Source organism: Melanerpes formicivorus, unplaced genomic scaffold, assembly GCF_026170545.1.
Source record: "Melanerpes formicivorus ecotype bairdi unplaced genomic scaffold, bMelFor1.0.p_v2 SCAF_16, whole genome shotgun sequence".
NCBI classification, from domain to species: Eukaryota; Metazoa; Chordata; class Aves; order Piciformes; family Picidae; genus Melanerpes; species Melanerpes formicivorus.
Genome location: NW_027142368.1, coordinates 13,327,570 through 13,351,294, shown reverse-complemented (window position 1 = coordinate 13,351,294; position 23,725 = coordinate 13,327,570). Strand labels below are relative to the sequence as shown.

The following is a 23,725-nucleotide window of genomic DNA, read 5'->3' as shown; positions in this document are numbered from 1 at the left end:
CTGCCGGGGCCTGAGGGGCGCTTCATTGTCCCAGTAGCAACCGCACCCCTGGGGGTCAGTGCTGTGAGGGCGCTTCGAGGAGAGGCGCGAGGCAAGTTATAGCTGTTTTAACGGCCGTAACGGTTTCGGGGCCGGGGGGGGGGGGGAAGCGACTGAGGAGAGAGGAGCGGGGGCGCCGGTGCAGTGCGCAGTGGGGCTGGGGGCTCGGTTGGGGAGAGGCGCGGCGTGTGAGGGAGGGCCCGCTGCCCCCCGCCACGCCGCAGCGGGCGGCTGTGCCTTTGTGCTCCCTCCGCACCTGAGTGCGGGGCTGGGAGGGACGGCGCAGGTGGAGGCGGGCACGGGAGGCAGCGGATCTCCGGAGCCAGGAAAGGGAGGTAAGATTGTGCCGTGCTGCGGCTCCCGCTCCTGGGGCTGCGTGGGGCGGCTGCACGCAGGGAACTGCGCTTTGGGCTAGCGGCGGGGGCGGCGTACAGAGCGGTACAGGTCCTTTGCCTGGCTTTTCCTGTAGCCGCTTTCCATCTTGTCCTGCAGCACAGAAAGAGATGCAACAGCAGCATCCCGGTCCCCCGGGGAGGGCCGGTTCTCGGAGGTGGGCAAGCAGCATCAGCTTAGCAGAGGGGCTGCCGGGCCAGGGGCTGGGGCAGGGGGGACAGCCGGCGGTGCATGTCGGCTACCGCTGCCCCCGCGCAGCCGCCCGCGACCCTGCGAGGAGCGCTGCGGGCGGCCCCGAGGCGCCCGCTCCCCTCTTCTGCCCGCGGGGCCCGGGGAGGGGCGGCGGCAGGCACAGGGCTGGGGGCTCGCACTGTCAGTTTTCTCTGGTTTCCTCCGCAAAGAATACGCCAAGATAGGCGAAACAGACGCTGGTGTATGCGCTTAGCCGGTGTCGCAAGGGAAGGACTGAGGAGGGTTGGGGGAGGCTGCTTACGAGCCGGTAGAGTCGGCAGTTAACTACGGGCTGCAGTTAGAATTTTAGCAGCAACAGCTTTGCGATGCTTTCCGGGAATATTGCTGCCTTTGAAATGATGTGACAGGCAGCCTGTGGTACGCTGCTGCTTGCTACTAGATGGCAGTGCTGAGAGCAGGATAGTTGCGTTGTAGGTAATGAAGTGTTGGGAGGCTGGAGACTTATGTGCAGCTGGATTTTGGTGGAGTTACGGGTGGAAGAGAAGAGGCTTCACATCTGCCCGTTGAGCTTATTTGTAATTAATAGGATATATTTTTTTTTCAAACTTTACATATGATTGTCTTGTTATGCAATTAGCATTTACTGAGACTGACTGCTACCTTTTATGTGCGAAGGCAAAAGGTAGGTAGTAGGTTATGCCTTGGTGTTACGGTGTTACTTGCAGAGTTTCTGACGTTTGGATCCAGCCCCTCTGGCTGCCACCTGAATAACAAAGATTTACAGCTGAGGACCGGTTTCAGCGCTTCTGTTAGAGCAATAAATTACTGATTGAAAAGAAATGCGGCTGCATTACCCTCTTTTTGTTTCCTAAGTGTTGTGTATACAGTGAGGAAGCAGTTTCTTGGTTTAATCACAGTGTTATGTTGGGCAGGTTGGGAGAGCTTCCCTGTACGAATTATACAGTGAATGAATCAAGTTCAAGTCTTGGATAGACTCAGAGCTCCCGTTGATTGCAGCAGAAGTGTGGTACAGGACGAGGTGCTGAGTTTTACTATGTGTGGTATCTGAGGTATGAATGTTTGTTTTCTCTGCTTGCCCTACGCTTGTGTTCCAGTTTCTTTCTTTGGAGTAGCAGAATGGAGTGCTTTTGTCTATGTTTTCATTGATCTGTTTGAATTAGGGCTTTATATCTGAAGTCAAGGGTTGTTCAGGGGCTCACTATGTGCCCACTGAGAGAGAGACAATTTAGCCTGTTGACTTGAATGCAAATAAAAGGGACACCAGAACTCTTACTTTACATCTGCATATTTGAGTCCTAGTGTTTTCAGTAGGTATGTGCAGGAAGGGATGCATATGATGTTTACTTGTTTAATCCCTCTTTTAATTGAATAGGCATTATTCTTTGTAGCATTTTTGCGTTGGTTTGGGTATTTTAACTTCATTTAGCCTTGTTGTTGTGGTTTAAGGACTAAAATGTTTGAAGTGTTTGTCACTCCACTGCAGCAAGAGTTGCCAACTGGATGTCAGGCATGTAAAACTAGAACAAGAGTCTTTAAATAGTAAGGACATCAATTTAGTAGCAATTTAGTGTGATAAATGGTACAATACACAAGAATACAAATCTGAATGATTATAGCATACATCTTTTGATATTAGTATTGCTAAAGTACAAAGCAGAAAAGCAATTAAATGCATTCAACTTCTAAGTACCTCAGCTGTTTGGAAATGGAAGAGCTGGGTTTTGTTACATAGCTCATGCTTTAAAAAAGGGAGGGGGAGAGAGAGAAGAGCAAAATTGTTATTTACAAGCATTTATTTTGTTTTCTGGATCTCAAAATTCCATTATGTAGCAGATGCTTTCCAGTATCTGCTTTCTCAGTATCTGGACAGGCAGATGTTGCTGCAGAAAGAGCAATTACATTATTTGCAGCCCAGGATAAAAAAAGGAGTTCTGTTCTGACTTTCTGCCTCTGCCTGAAAAGATCAGCCATTTAGCTCTGTTCTGGGCTTGTCAGCAGAAGAGATTCTCGAGAGGGGGAAGTTAAGTTACCTCAACAAAGGGAACGAAGCTAAAGTACAAATTAGGAAATTTCTGTTTCTAGAACAAAAAAAAGAGTAAATTTGCCTCACAGACTCTGTTAAAGGATCCCCCTTGCTTGGATTTACTTTGCAATTGTCCGTGAATAAAACCTTGCCAAAAGTCAGGGAGTCTTCCTGGGGTTTGCTGCTTGCTGGTTGTCTAACCAGATTGCTCTGTACCGTGGGATGCCTGTCAAAAGGCAGAAGAGGCAGGGGAGGCTGGAGCACTGTAGGCTTTTGTGTAAGAGGCTTTCTGAATCGTAGCTTTTTAAAAAATGCATGACAGAATCGACCTTTGAAGTTCTCTTTTGGTTCGCTCCCTATCCTGTGCAGAGCACAGCAGGGTGTGACTGATGAGACCCCAGATCCGACCTGTGCTAGGACATGAGCTCTTGTTTAAGCTGACACTTTAAAGGGTTTATTTTTAGTTTTCAGATATAAAGTGTTTCTACTTTTGAGGGTATTTGAAATGCCCCGCAAACAAAACAGGCCAGCGAAACTTACAAACTGAAGAGTTGATTTGTGCTAAGGCATCCTGAACAGAATAAGGCCAGAAGAGATGCAGAGTGTGCGCATGCTTAGATGTATGTGTGCTGCTGCTGAGTGGGAGAGCCGTCATATTCCAGAAGGGCAAGGGTCTTGAATGGCTCTGGAAGGTGACAGCATTTTTGTAATTCTCACTGTGGAGCTCAGGCACAGCAACTCCTTTTTTGGCTCTTTTCAGACTTCTCCCATAATGGTACAGAAGCGACTTGATTTGTGATTTTAAACAGCTAGTACTAATAATTTGCATGTTAAAAGTCAGATTCGAGCTTTTGCATTGTAAGACTCCTGATGTGTGACCAGCTCGAATTACCTTAAGTGGTTCTGTACGTTCTTGGTTTGTCTTTTTTCCTCTTAGCTCTTCCTTGCTTAGCGATCTGCCGCATGTAACCTGACTCCTGACCTGTTTGGGGCAGGAGCAGCCTTTCATCAGTTGTTTCCCTGGGGCTCAAAGCCTTGCTTGCAGCTCTAAGACTGATATAATATGAAGTAACAATCCAACCCTGATTGAAGGTCAAGGGTAGCTGTCCAAATTATTTACTATTTTAAGAGGTGGACATATTAAGAAAAAAAAAAAAGCCTGTTCTTTGTGCTTCTATATCCTAACTAGTTTCATTCTGTGTTTTACTGCTGTGCTCATGGGTATAACAGCTAGACAGAATTTTTATAGCAGTGCTGACCTGTGGGCACAACTGTGTGTGTTTAACAGGAGCTCTTGGTTTTGAAACAAACTCAATGTTCAGGTATAGCAACTTGCTTAAGGTACAGGGACACTGTGGTCTCCCTTACCTCTCATCAGGGGAACACTTTGGTGTTGTCAATTGCTGCAGTATCATAGAGCCATTTGGACCATCTTTTCTAAAAGTGTTGAATATGTGATGCTGGGTTTGAATAGCAGTGAGCACAAGGAAGATCAATGACCATGGGTGAGATCTGTTATGTGCATGAATTTGTTTAGGGTGATACCTATTCTCCTAATCCTCTGTGTGCAAAGTTGGTACTTGTGGGTGTGCTAGAGTTTACAGTCTCACAGTATAACTAAGGTTGGAAGAGACCTCGAGGATCATTGAGTCCAACCTATAAACACAGACCTCATGACTAAACCATGGCACCAAGTGCCACGTCCAATCTCCTCTTGAACACCTCCAGGGACGGTGACTCCACCACCTCCCTGGGCAGCACATTCCAATGACGAACAACTCGCTCGGTGAAGAACTTTCTCCTCACCTCGAGTCTGAACCTCCCCTGGCACAGCTTGAGACTGTGTCCTCTTGTTCTGGTGCTGCTTGCCTGGGAGAAGAGACCAACCCCTTCCCAGCTACAACCACCTTTCAGGTAGTTGTAGAGGGCAATGAGGTCTCCCCTGAGCCTTCTCTTCTCCAGGCTAAACAACCCCAGCTCCCTCAGCCTCTCCTCACAGGGTGCTCAAGGCGTCTCCCCAGCCTTGTTGCCCTTCTCTGGACACCTTCAAGTGTTTCAATGTCCTTCCTAAACTGAGGGGCCCAGAACTGGACACAGGACTCAAGGTGTGGCCTAACCAAAGCAGAGTACAGGGGCACAATGACTTCCCTGCTCCTGCTGGCCACACTATTCCTAATGCAGGCCAGGATGCCGTTGGCCTCCTTGGCCACCTGGGCACACTGCTGGCTCATGTTCAGGCGGCTGTCAATCAGCACCCCCAGGTCCCTCTCTGGGAGCTCTCCAGCCACTCTGACCCCAGCCTGTAGCTCTGCATGGGATTGCTGTAGCCAAAGTGCAGCACTCGGCACTTGGACTTGGATTCAGACAGGTCTTTTGAAAGCTTCAGGAAAAAGTCACTGGTAGATGTAGCATGCAGAGCTTGCTTGCTAATTTTTCCCCACTGTTACATACACAGCTAACACATCACCATCCAAACTGATGTCTGTGTGCATACACCACCTCATCAAACTGCATAAGCTCTGACACAGCTAGTCTTAATTACACTGCTTTTTTAAACCCTTCAAGTATCATAACTCTGGTGTCACTAGAATTGTTCTACTGCTCATTTGTCCACAGATCATGTTTCATTAAAAGTGCTGATGAGCACTCAGGATTCTGAAGACAGCAGTTCTGTGCAAGATAAGAATGTTCCTTAAAGAAGCTGATGGAGGATAGAGGTCCAGAGTTCCTGGCAGACAGTGACAGCGTAAGATGGCACCGTAGTGCCGATGCAGAAATAGTAAGTCTGAAGGAGAAATAGATGTCCTTGACTTTGCAAGAACTTACTGCACTGAAGAAACTTAATAATGGGTTTGGGTCTGGTTTCAGGACTTGTGCAGATGTGTTGGTTTCTGTTTACACTGATATGACCATGGAGCAACTAGGCTTTCTCTGTATGTGAGTGTGAATTTAATCCCTCCACAGCAGATGAAAAACAAAATGTATTTACCCTGAGATATGCTTCCATCATTTCTGAACTACTTTGTTTCTACAACTGCTAGGAAATCTAGCAAAGAGATGATGTTAGCTTTATGGCCCTATGACTGAACCTACTGGTTCTGAAGCAGTCTCCATTTTGAAAGCTGTGTTTGAAAGATGCCTAGCTCATTTGCAGAAGGCTGTTTGAAACCTGCAGCTGACAAAGGTTAGAAAATCACTGATGTCATGAAACATGCAAAATATTTTATACAGATGATGTCCATACCCTTTCAAAGTCTTTTTTGTCACTGAGTCTTTTTACAGTATAGGTTCATATCTGTAGGCTACAGGTTACAAGCCAGGGGCTAGGACACTATCACTGAGTATTTTGCCTTGAAATGCAATTACATGGTTGTAACTCCAATATTAAATACAGAAATAATGTATTGCAGGTAGAAGATTAATAACTCCTCCTGGGGGCAGGGGGAGAATCAATATAATCAATATTAGTGGATATTTTAATGGACAAGCCCAGTGGACTTAGATTTTTCCATTTCAGAAAGTGGAAGAATCCTGTTTCCAACTTCCATTTCTCTTCACCTTCATTATGCAGTTCTTGTAAGAAACCCTAAATGCAGAAAGCATTTAAACTTGCAAAGTGTGTTTCTATTTGTAAGCAGGCAGTGCTCAGATCCTGTCTTTCCTTCCTATGTGACTCTGAGAGAGGCAGGAGATGGATGTATTTAATTGGGAAACAGAGAGCTAATTTACATAAGGAAATTTGCTAACATTAGTGTACCAAGCTTATTTTCCACCTCTTACAGAAGCAGACTGTGAACACAGGAATGTATATGTCTAAACACTCAGAACAGCTGCTCTGATTGGTAGCCCTGTATGGACAGACACTTAGAGCTAAATTCCTATTCACAGAATCACCAAGGTTGGAAGAGACCTCAAAGACTGAGTCCAACCTGTCACCACAGACCTCATGACTAAACCATGGCACCAAGTGCCATGTCCAGTCCCTTCTTGAACACCTCCAGGGATGGTGACTCCACCACCTCCCCGGGCAGCACATTCCAATGACTAATGACTCTCTTGGTGAAGAACTTTCTCCTCATCTCCAGCCTAAACTTCCCCTGGTGCAGCTTGAGACTGGGTCCTCTTGTTCTGGTGCTGGTTGCTTCAGAGAAGAGACCAACTCTCTCCTGGCTACAACTACCCTTCAGGTAGTTGTGGAGAGCAATAAGGTCTCCCCTGAGCCCTCTCTTCTCCAGGCTAAACAACCCCAGCTCCCTCAGCCTCTCCTCATAGGGCTTGTGCTCAAGGATTGCATCTAAACACAAAGGAGAATAAAACAGCAAGTGGAGCCCAAATAGCAATGCATGTTGAAGTGTGACAAAAGCACAAAGAGCCTCAAAGATCATGTGCTTGGGTAAAGGTACATATTTTTAAACCCAGTGTGAGAAATTAAGGCCACTCCTTTGTTCTGTGCCTCCACAGTGAGCAGAAGACTTTACATTTAGAAGAATGCTTTCTATTTACAGTTGCAGCTGTTTATTCAGGCAACAGTGCATCTGGTATTACTAGTGAGCAGAGAAGTGACTCGCTGACATTTGCTACTTCTTGAAATGCATGTTTACCAAAGTCAGAGTTACACCTACAAATCACAGGCTCCTTAGATCCTGCAAGTCCTGTGTGTCTGCAGCTGTACCTACATGCAAGGGCTACAGGTGAAGAGAACTGCATTTTGTGTCATTAAGAATTAGATGTTGGAAAACTGCTGCAAGAAAAGGATTGTAAACTTGAGGCAATAAAGTGCAAAGTGGCAGAGGAGCAGACGTGGGCAGTGGGAGCCGTTGGTGCATGCAAAGCAATAGAAGCATGACAAATGACCACCTTTAAAACAAACACACACCAAAACACAGTGGCAAATGATTGGTAGCTTTTGTGATAAAAATCAACAAGTGTTTTAGATTTGCTGCATAATACATGAGTTGTAAGTTGAGTTTTCATGTCCAGCTCCCAAGCAGTGGAGCATTTGCAGTGTGGGACTACGTCAGCCTATGAAAACCTTGAAAACGAGACTCAAAAAGGTATTACAACAAATTCATTGTTGGCCTGCAAGTTAAAATGTGTTGTGATTTTGTAAGGCAACTGCAATTTAAATGGAGAACACTTTAGAAAATAACATTTGTATTTGGGACATGTCATTTGGAATGTTTTTATTACTCACAGTTATTTAATCTCTGCCTTTCAGGTTTAATTTTTATGACCTGTATTGTTTCTGACATCCTTAGAAAGCAGAGCCTTGAAAATTTCACATCCTCAAAGACTCAAAGCTTGTATTTACTAAGCTTGTACACACCTTTTTTCCTTATCAAAACTATCTTACTCCATATGTTCCCATTTAATGTATAGTTTAATTCTCCACTGATTTCACCTCTTAGCAAGGGCAGCTTAGATGACTTTAGATGATCAATCTACTTGGACAAATGTATACCTCACTTGCAAAATGAGCTATCTCTCTTTTCCCCTAGTTCCACACCCCAGAAAGTATTCATCCTCCTAGTTTCTACCCTGACAGACAAATATTTCCTTTTTCCCTGCAAATAGCTACTACTCCCCTTCAGTGGGAGAACATACTGTGTTTGTAACACCAGCAGTATCATAAGCCTCTAATGGTATCTTAGTGTTTATTAGGAAACACAAATTCTGGCATTTTGTAACAATACAGAGCTTGTTGAGAGATCATTGAATAATCAAAGTTACTGAAGAAAAAGCTTAGACTTTTGCACATTGGGAATGCTTGTGCTGGACTGTACCTCTCAGGTGCTATAAATAATAACTATGTTCATAATGGATGCCTTGCAGTCTCTAAAAGCAGGTCAGTTCATTTACTACCTCGTTTCTCTTCCTGCTCTCTTTCAGTGGCAGATTTCTAGCAACCAAGAGCATTGCAGGCATTTTTGGGTGGAAGTGCTAATTTTGTGCATGGGAAATAATGGGAAGGCTCCACTGGAGTATAAGAAGGTTTGGATTGTCTTGGAAAGCAGGGTTCAAAAACATGAATCCTTATGGGCTTGGGATTTCACTTTTCTCCACTCTTGTAAGATTCAGGTTAGGACAGTTAGAAGCAAGTTAGGGATCTTGATTCAGCCTCTCTGAGAGAGTATTTATTTGCCAGAGATGTTATTTGAAGCATTCCCTTGGACCTCACTTTTCAATTTACTGAGTTCACTGAATTACAGTTGCCTGTTTGGGTTGGGGTGGCTGGGGGTGGAGAGTAGTGGTGGTATTTATGGGAGTTTTTGTTTGTGCTTTGGGGTTTTTGTGTTGTTTGTTTTTTTTTCAATGCAGGTAAACAGGCTTAATGTGTTTTCTAGCATCATCCAGAGATTCTGGGAAAGGGAATCTATTTCAATTCATCAGTCAGTACATGCTCTTTTCCATGATGATTTCTGTACAACCAGCCCTATATACTTTCAGGAGCAGAGACTTGCTATTTCTTTCTGTACCTTGACTTGTTGAGTATGACTAGATTTGTTTATTTCCTTTTGCACAACATCTTCCATTTGGTACTCCAACAGCATCTGTTCCCTCGTTTTCCAGTCTCAGTAACAGTGCTTCTTACCAGCCTGGGGCTGGGCTGTAGCTGTCTCCTTAAGGAACAGAGCCTCTCTTGCCAGTACAGATCACTGCCACCATTCCATTACACTGACCAAAGCATTTACTCCTTAAGTTTGAAAACAGCAAGCCAGAGAGGTAGAATAATTTAAGGAGCTGTCTTATTTCAGTCCTCTTCTAAACATGGAAATCGGAGCCTGCAAACATTTGTGAGAGGAAACCTTGGCACAGATTGGAGCGTTTCTGTGAAACTGCAGATGTGACTACTTTGTTATGAAACTGCTGGGAGCTCTGTGAATTATTGTAACAAATCCTGTGACTAAAAAGCATGTAATGGCTATTTTATTCTGCTGGTGATTGCTTCTGCACTTCAGAGCCCCTTCAAAATGGCCACGTAATTAAAACAGTTAACATTGTCTTTGAAATCGGAGGGGGACTTCTTGCATACTTTTATGAGGCCTGACTTGCACTGACAGAAGCAGTTGAGTGCCCAAATGCTGTGTGTATGTAGCCTGTTATTTATTGCCTTAAACCATTTTTTTTCAGACCCTCAAGTACTCTGTTCTTTGTGGTAACTTGCTGCAAGCATATGTAACGTTCTCCATGCTTTACAGCATCACTGGTTTCTTAATTATAGATTATTTTTTCCCCCCCTAAAATAGGCACTGCCATTTGTTCTTATCCTCCCTCTCTTCTGAGCTTTAAGCATCATGTACAACGCTATACCTCCTGAATGTTTTAGGAAGCACCATTATCTTTGCCCCTGCAAATTTCATGTGCACTCTCTGGCACTCTAGCCCCTCCAACTCCTGACCAGACATGCTACAGATCTTGCTGCTTAATATAGTTTCGCCTCTTTACTGCAGTTCTGCATATTGCCAGTGGGCAGCAGATCCCAAATGGAGAATCAGTGCCCTAAAGTTTTATAGTGGTGCTAGATAATGAGAGAACCAGCAATTGAATAACAATGTGTTTTATCTGCAATGTATTCTGTGCATCTCAGAACATCAGTCTTCAGTCTGTTATCCTTGAGTGGATTAGACACCATTATATTAGCTTATACTAGATTAAACTGAGGTCTGGTGCTTTGTATTAGTCCTGGGCATGACTTTATTGTTACATAAAGGTGTTTTAACTTCCAAAATGGTGCCAGTGGTAAGACACTGATTCAGGCAAGGTGCTAGTTCCTGTGTTAGGAGAGAGGAGGCTGTGATCTCTGTACCCAGGATTCAGAAGAAGATTCCCTTCTGCTTGGCAAGCTTGCTTAGACTAAGTCAGGTTCTGCTAGCACTGTATCTGGCTTTACTGTGTTCTGTCATAGCCTACTGGCATTTATCTGGTGGCTGGGGATTTGTAAAGCTGTGGCTATGAGATTGCTGATTATGCTGGGAAGAGAAGGCAGTCCAAAGCTCTCTGGAGTAGTGGCTGCTGTCATTTGGGAATATATTAAGGCATCCCACTTACTCCCTTGGTTGTTGATACTGAACAGAAGAAGAAATTGAGAGCAGATCTCTGAGCTGATTTACTGTCCTTGAAACTGGATGTTCATTCCAGTTTGGAATACAGAGTTTTCTATCTGTGTTTGCAAGCATTTCTTCCTTAATTTTTATAGCTCATACCATTCCCTGCTGCTCTGTGCATGGCTCTCATCCTTCCCACGTCTGTCACCTCTCCCAGCCCAAGTGTCATCTCTTCTAGCTATGTATATCTCTCTATTTCTCTCACAAAGAGCTGAGTAACCTTCTGCCACAAAGGCTTCAAACTAAGGAAGTGCAAACTGCCCTCTTTGTCCACTACATCCTCTCAGATTAGCAGCTTCTGCTTGATGTTGTCCAAGTATGAAAGAATCAGCTTTTCCCCAGAAGCTCAAGAATCCTTTTTTGTAAGGGACTTTATCTTGGACTGAAATGAGCTGACAGCCACCATTACAGGATACATAAAAGAATCATTTGCTTCAGATTTTTTTCCTCTCTCTCTCTTTTGCAAATGATTGCTGTGGACATCATGCTCTCCAATTCTGAGAACACAGTGGGTATTTGGAAATGCCATCTTGCAACCAGTTTTGGGTCCTGGAAAATGCCACATTAATCCAGCCAGCTGTTTCTAGGCCATTTCCAAAAATACTGAACTTAAGCATTGTGTCTACCTGCTTGTGATTGCCAACTGTCCTCTTTGGTTGCTGCATGATTTTAGGAGCTGATGCTTTATAAGTTATCAGTGAGAGAGATGAGCAGGAATCTTAGATTCTGCTAACATGTCAAGCTAGATGAAGCTTTGCTACTCATAGTGATTCACATGATACTGGTCCTTTGTCCTAGAGAAGCTGTTGTTGTTTTTTTTGCCCCTGTTGCTCAAGAACTGGCCTAAGATCTTAGCTCAGTGCAAATGTTTTAAGCTCCTTTGCCATGGTAATCTCTTATTGTGCATTTTGGAGCTGTTAATTGATGATAACTGACTGCTTAACCCATTTTGTTTGGAGGTTTCTAATCCTTCTGGCACACTATTTCTCAGTGACACTGGTGGATGTGGAGAGTGTTTTTGGAGGAAGCAGGGGGACTGGAATGCAGAAGAAGTGGTTTCTCTTTTGCATCTTCTGTGCATAGTGATGCTGTTAAAAGCAGTGTTTGGAAAGAGTGAGGGAATAATTGTTCCTGTCCCTCTCTGCACCCACCAGGCATTTACATTTGAAGAATACCAGGCAGAAGCAGAGTCCCATCTGCTGATGTTCCCCCTTTGCATGAGATAGTCCCTTAAAGAAGGGACCTTACATAGATGACTGTGCTGACCTGTGTTTTCTGTGTATATGTCATAGCATCTCTGTGGGTGTGTTGTTAAGTGCTGCACAGAAGAGGAAGAGGGAGAAACCAAATCATTGCCAGGGCTGGAGAAAGTAAGCAGCCCCTTCAGCTCTATGCAGGTCGCTATTTCTAAGCAAGGGTTTAGCATCCTCACAAAACTTGGACGAGGATAACTTTAAGCTTCATTTTGAGGCAACTTCTAATTCCTTCTTGTGTTGAATTTGATGGCAAAAACTCCTCAGATGGTGGAGGGAACAAGATCAGACTGCATGGTAATGGCTTATGGGTTGTGAAATCTCCAAGCCTGTCCACACAAGCAGAGGTATATTTTCTGTCTGAAAGGATCCTGATGCTCTGCTGAGGGGCAAAAGCTGTTATTCTGTTTTGACTTGAAGTGGTGTCTAGGGAGAGAAAAAACCAGTATTGGCAGCAGCTTCTTTTGCTTTGAGCATTATGTATGTGTACTCCCCAGAGAACTCATTAATTTTTAAGGCCATGGCAGCAGTAGGCTGAATGGGTACAGCAGTGATGCATGGATGGTTTGAGGTGCTGCATTCATCCTTTTGGGATAACTGCTCCCTTCAGTGACATGTGGCACCCCAAGATCAATGGGGCAATTTAACCTGAGAAGGCAGCTATTTAGTAAACAGGAAGATGCTGTTTGGTACAATGGTAGAAACAAGAAAACTCTTCTATTTCTGGAGCATTGTCTGCTCTCTGATCAAATCCTTCCTAAGATCAAGTTACCATGCTGGTAAACTCAGCCTGTTTTGAGGAAGGGAGGAATTATGAAAGCAGGTCAGTCTCACCATGGTGTGTGTTGGGGAGCCAGCATTGTGTGACAAGCAAGTTCTGAGTGACAGTATGCTTTCTAATGTGCAACTGGCAGTCAGGATGAGTGCCTTGATTGTTGATTTACAGGGTCTTAATGTTGTGAATGGATAAGTCATTGAAACCTGAGTATGTTAAGGGTGGTCATATTTCATGTACATATGGCCTTTTTGGAGCTGGTAGCATCCAAATGCTGATCCAAATCAGTCAATACTGTCTTAATATGGGATGCCTTATCTCAGACAGAGTGGGGAGCTCCTGAGTTGTTGACCTAAGTTATTACACTCAGCTTCCTCTGTAAGAAAAGTCACAGCAGACTGTCACTGCCTTTTGAGCTACAGCTCTGGACTCTGGAAGCAGCACACTGTTTTTTCCAAAGGTAGGTGCTTTCATGGGCTAGTTATCAGTACCAAACCAGCAAAGCCCAAACAAAGGAGGCCATGGCATGGCTCTCAAGCTATGATACCATTTTGCTGTTGCCTGGACACACATTGGGGAAGGATAAAAGGGGGATCCTCACGTGCCCCACTGGTATTTAGCTGGGGTTCACAGCTGGGACAAACCTACCTGGAGTCAAGGCCTGAGACACTCTGAAGGCTGTTCTTGGGCACATGTGCACCTCTGTGACTGATACAAAATAGGGACACCAGTGCCTGGACCTCAGGACAATGGAGGAAACAGTCAGCAGATGATACTCCATTTGGTACTGAAGGCACTTACTAGCTTTATCTTGATCTTACCATCCTTATTTTTAACCAAAAATAACAAGACATGCAGACAGACTGTGATCCAGACACTCAGTGATATAAACAAGTAATTGGACAACAGTACTCTCTCATTCTTTGGGGGGATGCTGACCATCCATGTGTCCCCCTGAGATCAGAGTCAAGGGCATTTACTACCTTCTCTGCTTTTGGAAACGGAATTATGTCTGCTTGTTCCTTTTCTTACTTTTTGGGGGAGTGTGTTTTCAAACAAAAATGAGATCAGATCTACACCAATACCAACACTTTCTCTCCACCTCCCTCCTAGAGTCTCTTTGTGGACACGAATGCTGTGTATCATGTCTCAGTTTCAGGGTAGGTTTGCTAACATAGAACTAGGGATTTATGGTATAAATGCTGACACAACCTTAACCAGCCTATTGCAAATGTGACACTAGTCATTAAGGACTCTCTAGGGTGCAGTACACTCCTCAGTGGATTAGGTTCCTGGAAATTTAATGGCAGTTTTCAAACTGACATCCACTTTGTCTTCAGTACATCTACAAGGCAATTCTGATGATGTGAGGGATTCTGTTTTACTTCAGTTTACTTTCATGCTGTACCTTAGGCAGGAGCTGGGGAGATCCTAGAGAAAGAGTAGGAAAACAGGTTGGTGTCTAGCTAATCTTCTAGACATTAAGCAGGATATTCATACCCAGCCCTCAGCACCCAGCTGAATTCCTCTCACCTGTTGGTGAAGCTCAGTTTGGGAAAGGCACCTGAGATTTGTGTAATTCTAGCTTTATTTCTGAGTTGTTTGTGGGATGCTCCAATACTGTGTGCTAGTTACAGGTTATCCACATAACATCACGGTGCAGTAACTGCCTTGACTCCATGTACAGACATTGACTCTGGAGTAGCAATCTTAAAGTCCTCATCCTCCTGTGGTATAACTTGTATCTGTGGGCAAGTTAATAAAAGTTTAATGGTTTTGGAGAGGTCTAATTGGCCTATGTAGAAGAAATTCTTTGGTGTATAATTGCTTAGCTAAAATGTCATCTTCCATAAAGGTCAGCATTTATTTTGTTGTTCTATCCTACCCTGCAAAGTGTGCCACCCTTGACTTAGCACTACTTAAGCTCTATGAATGCTATGAACCATGAACATTTTGGCCACCTCATCTCAGGCCATATGTTTTGCTAGTGTGATGCTTGTTCATAAGCTGATCAGACTGCTTTGATGGAGATTGAATGCTGAGAGGTCATGAATCCACAGTGATATTTAGCAGTAAAACAATCTTCAGAGCACTAATGCACATGAGAGCTGGGAAAAAATATCCCAAGATTAAATAGAGCCCAGAAACATCCTTATGAATGTGTAAAGACTGCCCTGAGCTTGCTGGATCATCCTGAGTAACACTGTCAACACGTCTTTCACCATCATTGGAGGTGTTCAGGAGAAAACTTGATAGGGTGCTTGGTTGCATGGTTTAGTTGATTAGGTGGTGTTGGATGATAGGTTGGATGTGATGATCTTGAAGGTCTCTTCCAACCTGGTTTATTCTATTCTAATAGCAAGCAGATTCTGTGTGCCTTCAGATGGCCAGCTCCTGCAAAGCACAAAAGTAGAGGAGGCAGTTAGGATCTGTGGTGATAGGCTGTTATGGAGAGATTTGTATTTTGCTTTAAAAAATCCCCAAGAGAAGGAGTTTGATGCAAGTTCCTAACATGAACTTAAACCATCTAGCAAAAGTGGCTCAAGTGTTTCTACAAACCACTTAACAAGCTGTCTGGACATGTGTTGAATTCAGAGTTACATCACTTGCATTTGTGCATTGCCTGTGATTCATTTTTGCTCTTTGTTACTTATGACCTGTTCTCTGGCTCCCACAGAAGCATGCAAGCATTTCCTTACCTGAATCAGCTTAGAATATCATGAGTAGTGCTGCACTACTCAGATTAGGGTTCATGTGGGTGGAAAGGGACGTTACATAATTTGAATCCAGTAGTTTAAGGGGTAGAGGGAGAAGGAAGTGATGGCTGTGCAGACATGAGTTGAGTAGACGTAAGGGTGAAGGACTGTGTGGCAGGACAACAACTCCTTTTTCATATCAAATTTCTTTGATGCAGCTGCAGTGTATATCACATGGGCCAGTGCTAATGGCTAGAAGGTGTTTATTCTCTGTTTACCTTCTTAGATGACCTTGAGAGACTTCCATGGATTGTGGTAGAGCTGTGAGTCTGGGCTCAACACTGCACTCTGCAGATCTGGTGTAAGAGTTCTAGGCAGAAGAATGTAGTAATTTTAATGCTTGTTGTTGTGTGTCATGAAATCCTGTGGGAAGGAATTATCCTTGCTGCCTGGAGATTGAGCTGAGGAGAATATTGTGACCACTTGTAGTGGCTGGCTCTGCAGCGGGGTTTTTGTCTGTTATGTGGGAGGCTTAGGTTTCATCAGAGCGGAGAATTTAATTTCCCTGTTTCACTGAGGCTGGATTTTTACAGGAATGTAACTCTGTGTACCTTGCAGAATCTGCAGGAGAGCAGAACTGATTTGTGTTGAGACAGATCTCCCACACGGCTGTGAAAACAAGTGCACAAATTCAGAGTAGCTGGGAGTAAATTTGAAGTAACTGTCATGGAGATTGATGTTCTCTCTAGGAGTTAATCTAGCTTTACATCAGGGTAACTGTGACCAGAATCTCCCAGGATTCATCTTTGCTAGACTTCAGTAGCTCACTAAATTAATTGCTAATTAACTTGAGATGGTTATTGTGGATTCTTCCCACATATTTCTTTTGTCTTACCATCACAGAATTTAAAGACATGGAGCTCCTCTAGATCAGACCAGATCTTACCTACTCTGAATTCCTGCTTGTCAAAAGCTGTTCTCTTCAGCTAGGTGTAGTACAGTGAGCACAGTCAGCAGGTATTACACCAAAGCCCTGCTCCTCAGTAATCCAAGTTTGTGCACATCTGGGGCAAGACCAGCAGAGATGTGGCAGCCCATATTGCTGAAGGCATTCAAAATAAGGAAGGGGTTAGGAGAGGTCCAGCAGGGTAGTCCCAGACTGCCCTTGAAGGTTGGCCTTGCTGGTTTCCACAGTGGAGACTTAACACTGACTACTGCATTTATGTCAAGGCTAAGTGGGTTCTCCACTGAGACACTACCTCCCCTCAAGACATTTCTTGCCTTGTGTGTCAGAAAGCAATTGAGTTTGTGCTTTGTTAATTCTGTACAAAGCAACTTGTTACACAGTGAAATACTAATTTGCAGCATCTGGGGCCATTAGGTGGAAAAATGGACAAAGTAATTCCTTCAAGTTCTGACAACATTGAGGCACCCTGGAAATCTGCCTTGTTCCTTTCCTCTTTGCAAATCATGGTCAGCACTGAGCTAGAAAGGCACACCTTTCTTGTGTGTGTTTGAAACTGGGATGGGATTCATGTGATCCTGCTGTAGTCTGGGTCAGGAGCTCTGGTGACAACCTTACTTGGAAATTAAATTCAGGTTCTGCTCCGGCTTCTTCCAGAATGGCGGTAGAGAAGTCAAAGCAAGCCAGCTGAGAACCTGTAATGCCCTTTGAAGATAGTGAAACGATCCGTGTTGGGGTTGAAAGAAACTAAATTAGGCTTCTATTCAACAAAGGGTCCTTAAACGTTTTGTCAGGTCTCACCAGAAAAGTCTAAGCACGTGAATCTAAAAGTCGCCTTTGTCTTTACAGATGTACTTAAACTTCTGCTCCTTGGCCTTCACTTTGAACTGATCTCCTAACAGCTTGTAGTTTGAGTTGGTCATACCGTCTGTGAACATGCAATGAAGATGGAAGAACACAATATAAAGCAGAGAGAATCTTTCTTGCCTGCATGAGAAAGTAAAGGCGTTCTGCCAAGCAAATATGCGCATTAGATGACTAACAGAGCTCCCACACTGTCAGTGTAGGCAGGGAATATGCGATGCAGCCACATACGTGTCTCAGAACCATACTGAGTGCTTTTTATTCTTAATGTTTGATTTTGTTTTTAAATTGGAGTTCAGATCCTTGAGCAGGATGTTTATCCCTATGCACAGAAAACAATATTGGTCATAGTTTTAATCTGCAGCCAAGTCTGTTTTAAACTACTGGCTGACAGCTGAATTTCCAGTGACTGCTAGAAATGGCACTAGGGTAGCCCTGCCCATAGCATCGGTCATTACCTGAGTTTGCCCCTTTGTAATGGCTGGGAAAACCCTTTTGTTCTTTCCAGGGAGAATGTTGTTGGGGGCTTGATCTCTCTTCTTTGATAAACTTGGTGTGAAGTTTTCACCAAGCCTAGCCTGCTGTAACACAGGATTTGAGTCCTGCTTGATGCTTGCTTAGCCACAGTTCTAAAGTACACCTGCAAGTACTACTGAACTGAACAGCCAGGGAAGTTCTGTGAATCCCTGCAAGCAGAGTGCAGTTCAACTTTGCATTTTCTCTAGCAGTGAGCTTTCACTGAAGATGGTCCCCTTTTAACTCCTCCAATGATGACTAATCCACCCCTCAAACTAATGAGTTTTCTATCAGTTCTTCAAGCTGAAGCAGCAGCCTTCTTGCTGCCTAGATGGAGAAGATAGATGGGTATGCAGTAGAGTGAAGAGGATGAAGCAAACGCCTCTTTCTGCAGCAGCAGAAGGTTAAATCATCATAAATGCAACATGAAGCTAACCTGAAGTGTTGATGTTTGGATAGTAGTCTTATTTAAATTCTTCAAGAAATATTAAGGACCTACTGAGCTGAGAACTCTGAAAACACAGAATGAGAGAAAGTCTCTTGAGTTGAATCTTAAATGGAGACAGTGGAAACTAAAGACAGACTCCAAAACCACCAAGTTACAATTCCATGGCCTGACAACCAGATGGTCAGGTATTCATAGTATCATTCAGGGTTGGAAGGGACCACAAGGATCAGCTAGTTCCAACCCCCCTGCCAGGGGCAGGGACACCCCACACTAGATCAGGCTGGCTAGAGCCTCATCCAGCCTGGGCTTAAACACCTCCAGGGACGGGGCCTCGACCACCTCCCTGGACAACCCATTCCAGGGTTTCACCACTCTCATGGTGAAGAACCTCCTCCTCACCTCCAGCCTGAATCTCCCCACCTCCAGTGGTTGTTGGGACTTTGGTTGTTCCCAGAGCTAAAATTTGTCCAAATTGATCACACTTTCACTGGCTTGTCTCACAAGCATGCAGGCTTTTAGAATGCAGGCTTCCAGAGTGCAGGCAGAGAAAGGCAGAGGTCTTCTGTCTCTTTTCAGGCCTCTCTCATTGACAATGACATCATCTGTCAATATCCTTTTAGCACTTAATAACTTTTTATCTGTTGACAAACTGTTTTTTAAGATTTCAAGAAGCCATGAAGCTATGTTTCCCTTACAGAACTATTTAGTAGCCTGCTTAATACAGATTTGCCTTTATTTCCTCTGTTATAAACACCTGCTGCTTCTTTCTTGATCGTCCTGAAAGTTGGCATCTAAATCCATCTGCTTTTATTTTTACCAGCAAAAAAGTCCATTGTGTGGACTGGCAGTTACAAAAGGTGGTGTGAATGACTGGAGTGAGACTCCACACATAGTCTGCATTACATAAACTGTGCTTTCCACTCAGCTAGTTAATTAAACTCGAGTTTCAGATCCCAAGACACAAACACTTACATGCACGCTTTGGTTTAATAACATGTTTCTGTTCCTCTGCCCCAGGAGACTTGGCCCTGTCTTCAGATTTGTCTGCCTTTAAGATGGAGAAAAGGGAATGTAAGGACAAAAGGAGAGCATGTGGCTCTCTGTAGTCTGTTTTCAGGCAAATACTTTGCTGATTTGGGGTTGCAGATGGAGGGAACATCATATAACACAAAATTGCTACAAATTGCCTGAATTACGTGTTCTTTGGAATAGATTCTAGGCCCTTCCTAGGGAAAGAGTGGACAGGAGCAATAGAACATTTCACAGTTTTGTGTTCTGCTCTCTGGATTACTGTTCTGTGATGATGCTCCTGCACATTAACCTCCCTTGCTGCTGTCAGTGCCCAGCTATATATTCAGATAATGGTACACACACTTTTTACTTGTATCTGGGCAGACTATGCCAGCGTTTGCAGCAAAATTAACTCGTAGCTTAAAAACGTGGAGCTTTGCTCAGAAAGAGCACAGGAGAGAGTCCCTCTTGCTTCCAGGAAGTAGTCTGAATGTGCTGCTGACTGCTCGCTAGCAGAAGTTTTGCAAGTGCTTATCAGTCCTCTGTGACACAACCTTTAGAGGCTTCCCGCAGAGCAAAATGAAGTGCTAACATCTTCTCTTAACGCGGAGCCTGATTTTGCTGGCACTTATGCGCATGAATAAGTGCTCCTGTGACTGGTTTTAGCTGCTCGCGTCAGGGTAAGGAACAGCACACGACTTGTAGAGGCAAGATCCTGCAGGTGTATTGCCTTTGTTTAAGGTGACTGGTTTTCTGTACAACTCCTCTGCCTTCAAGGTTTTCCTCAGTCATGGGCACGTGGCAGCATGCTGCCTCTATGTCAGTATAAAGTAGGTGCAAAATTGCTCTCATATTTGTTTTGCTTTGACACTAGCTGCAAGGTGTAAGGTAGTTGGGAATAAGGCTATGTGCATTTTCAGAGACAGGAGTGATTCCTGACTGTCCTTGCTTTAGTGGTATTTTCTTCTGGTCTTTGGCATGCTGTTAGAGAGCCAGAGGATGGATGGTGTATGTGAGGCAGTAGATGGCTTTATTTCCTACAGCAGTTTAAAAATGCACCTGTCCTGAAGTTATGTGGTGGGAGAAAGAGGAAGCAGAGGAGGAGGAATGCCTGAAGAGGTGGTGGAGTCACCATCACTGGGAGGTGTTCAGAAGGAGACTTGATAGGGTGCTTGGTTGCATGGTTTAGTTGATGAGGTGGTGGATGATAGGTTGGACGTGATGATCTTGGAGGTCTCTTCCAACCTGGTCTATGCTATTCTAATGCTAGAGTTTAGAGCCAATGTGGAGAAAGAGACTAAGTATGGAGTCTACCAAGGCACCTGTACTGAAAGAGACTGCAAAAGTTGTGTATAGCTTAAGACAAGTTAATTCCTCCTTTCTTGAAGCTGCAAGGGCTTGTGAGATACAGGCCTTTGCCTACAGCTTCAGCAGGAGCTGGGATTGCTTAGCCTGGAGAGGAGGAGACTCAGGGGTGACCTTATGGCTCTCTACAACTACCTGAAGGGAGATTGTAGCCAGGCAGATGATGGTCTTTTCTCCCAGGCAGCCAGCACCAGAACAAGAGGACACAGTCTCAGGCTGCGCCAGGGGAGGTTTAGGCTGGAGGTTAGGAAGAAGTTCTATACAGAGAGAGTGATTGCCCATTGGAATGGGCTGCCCAGGGAGGTGGTGGAGTCGCCGTCATTGGAGGTGTTCAGGAGGAGACTGAATGGGGTGCTTGGTGCCATGGTTTAGTTGTTTAGATGGGTTGGATTGGTTGATGGGTTGGACGCAATGATCTTGAAGGTCTCTTCCAACCTGGTTTATTCTATTCTTCATTTGACCCCTTTGGAAACATCATGATGCCAAGTTTCTTGCACAGTATTGGGTGTAAAGCAAACACTTCTATACCAGCATTTGGATATTGTGGTGGATTGTATTCAGGAAGGTCAAAGAAAGCATTTGTTATTGCAAACAGTTTCATGTTAAAAACTAAGGTGTGTGATCAAGTTACCTTGTGTCAGCTGAACCACAGGAACTACCTGTACATCATCTTAGTCTGCTGTTGTAAGAGCACTAAGCAATTTTTGCTTGAGTTTTGGCAATCTTGGCTTCTGTTTGCATCGGATGGAGAGCACGGAAAGTTAATTACACTGCCACTTAACAGAAGTAATAACTTCATATACTGAAGCCCAAGCACTTTGTGTCAAGATGTGGTAGCAAAAGGAGAGACGTATGGAGAGGAACAGTGTCTTTTATTAGATCACTTGGTGTAGTTTAAGGATTCAACTTGGCCTTCAGTAGCGTGTCAAGAGGCACCGATTCAGTTTTTTTCCTCTTTGGCTCCACTTGGGACTTGCCTGCAAGACATCTTTTCTGTGTTTGAGCTTTGACTGGAGAAAACACATGAGGAAACAAACTTAATAAAACCATCTAGCTGGAAATAATTAGTTGTCATCTCTTCCTGCAAGGGAGGGAAGAGAGGTGTTTCTAAGTGGCTATAAATGCCTAAATAACTTCTTAAACCTAGAAAAATCAGACATGAGCATAAAGAACAACTTCTGGATTGTGTTTTGATGCACACTCTGTACATAGACAGTACTTCTTATCCTTGGATCTACCTAGTTCCTCCATAATGTGCTTGTATTACAAGTGAAAGACCTTTACAGCAGATTTCCTCCCTTAACCTGGCAGTCCCTTGTCCTGGGTAGCAGAGGATTGCTAAATGCTAAAATGTGCCATATCTGTGGGGATTTTTTTGAGGAGTGCCTCACATGTGACTCTGCTGATTGGCTTTTACCTGGCTGCTGTCTTGTTGTGTCTTCTAAGAATGTGATTTGCTTTTAAATACATTTTGCTTCAACATCCAGCTGTGCTTGTCTATATGCAGTGGTCACCTCAGAGGTGAAGTCTGGCTATCTAGGTGGTCATTGATTTAGTAGCCTGTTTCAGAGCTGGAAAGATCGATTTCTAACACAACAAACACTGATTTCAACAGGAGGATCTCTGTGAGAGAGGGCTCTTTCAGGATTTAGTCCATTATACTCTTGTTTTTCAGCAGACTTCTTGGTTGGGTTTGTGCTTCAAAGTGTGTTAGTATCATAGAAAGAGTTGTATTGATTTCTGTGGGCTTCAGATGAGACACTGCATGAACTGGCCTGATGTTCACAATGCAAGGTGCTTTAGAGGTTGATGACAAATCATAAGCCTTGAAGACAGAGCATGTCATAATCTGGACAAAGAATCCATCTCTGCCCCCTCCCTGAGCAGAATTTGGAAAGAAGGAAAAAGTCCTTGCAGCTTGCTAGAGGTGAATTTCTTTCTGCATGCTCTCATGACCCTCTTGAGCCATATTTTTGCTATGCTCCCCTGGCATGTGGGACACAGTCTTGGAGGAGGCTGTGATGGACTGTCTGTTTCCAAATTCTGTACTCAGCCCCACTGTGTGGGTAGGTCTGACACATTCAGCAGTCCTTCACAAATAAATAGGGAGAGTTTCTGTCCTGTGCCGGCAGACCTTGAAGCACTCTGAGATTATATTGAAACTGGCCATTATGATTTCAGCAGGTGGTGTTTTCCATGTGGAGCAGATGACTCCTAAGGCATCCAGAAGGCTTCAGGTAGATATCAGTTCCTGCATGCAGACAATAAGCAAAAGCAAGTGGATCAATAACAACACAGGAATGTTTATCTCCTTTCCATGTTGTACCCCTCAGACCAGTGGCTTGGTACTTCCTTTATGGGTGAACATCACATTGTGGTCTTTTAGAATTTCTTTGAAGAAAAATAATTTGTCAAAACCCTGAATGATTCCTGAAGATCTGATAGTGTTAATGCTCAGGTTTTTTTCCCCCCTTACTTTTTTAGGATTTTAGTGCATAAAGGACATAAATGATAATCCCAGAGGACCATCTGTCCTGGAGCAGACACTGGAACTGAGCTATTATGTGACTGAAAGAACTGAGTGCATGTCAGATGGTAAGTAAGACAAGGAAGAACATATGTATCATACTGTCACTTCAGTGCAGATGAAAAATACAGTCATATCTCTCTTCTGGAAGTTGTCCTAATCTTGGTGAATGAAAGGAACAAGGAACAAACCAAAACAACCAGAAAAAGGAAAGGAAAATTCATTGCAAGTCTTAGGTGTTTTTGTTTTGGAAAGCCCAGTTAGCATGGAAGGTCTTTTTTGCCAGATCTTTTTGAAATAGAGTGCATCTTTTATTATAGTTGTAGACCTCACATCATGCAAAGAGTCTATTTTGCTTCCATTGCCTGTGTGATGTCCATGAACTCCATTTTAACTTCCTTAGAAAGTCTAAAGGATTGAGCCTTTGTCTCCTAGTAGCACCTTAGGAAGCCCTTTTAAATCAAACCCATAGCTGTCTCAAAGATGGTATAATTTGTTTGTGGTAACCACTAATTAGTTTTGTTTAATCATGA

General features: G+C 43.9%; 1 protein-coding gene across 5 annotated transcripts in view; it reads left to right on the top strand.

The window, feature by feature from the left end:
- The first annotated feature begins 269 nt into the window (after window positions 1-269).
- Window positions 270-23,725, top strand: part of PTPN5 (protein tyrosine phosphatase non-receptor type 5) — a 75,517-nt gene continuing 52,061 nt past the window's right edge. For 2 of the 5 annotated variants that reach the window (XM_068148294.1, XM_068148290.1), the window contains exons 1-3: window positions 1,022-1,306; window positions 5,285-5,447; window positions 23,150-23,260. In XM_068148294.1, the coding sequence (XP_068004395.1) occupies window positions 23,251-23,260 (10 nt within the window). In that variant the 5' untranslated portion in view covers window positions 1,022-1,306; window positions 5,285-5,447; window positions 23,150-23,250. Of the gene's footprint in view, window positions 375-512; window positions 590-1,021; window positions 1,307-5,284; window positions 5,448-23,149; window positions 23,261-23,725 lie in introns of those variants that run through there. The other 3 variants (XM_068148291.1, XM_068148293.1, XM_068148292.1) reach the window with 3 other exon arrangements.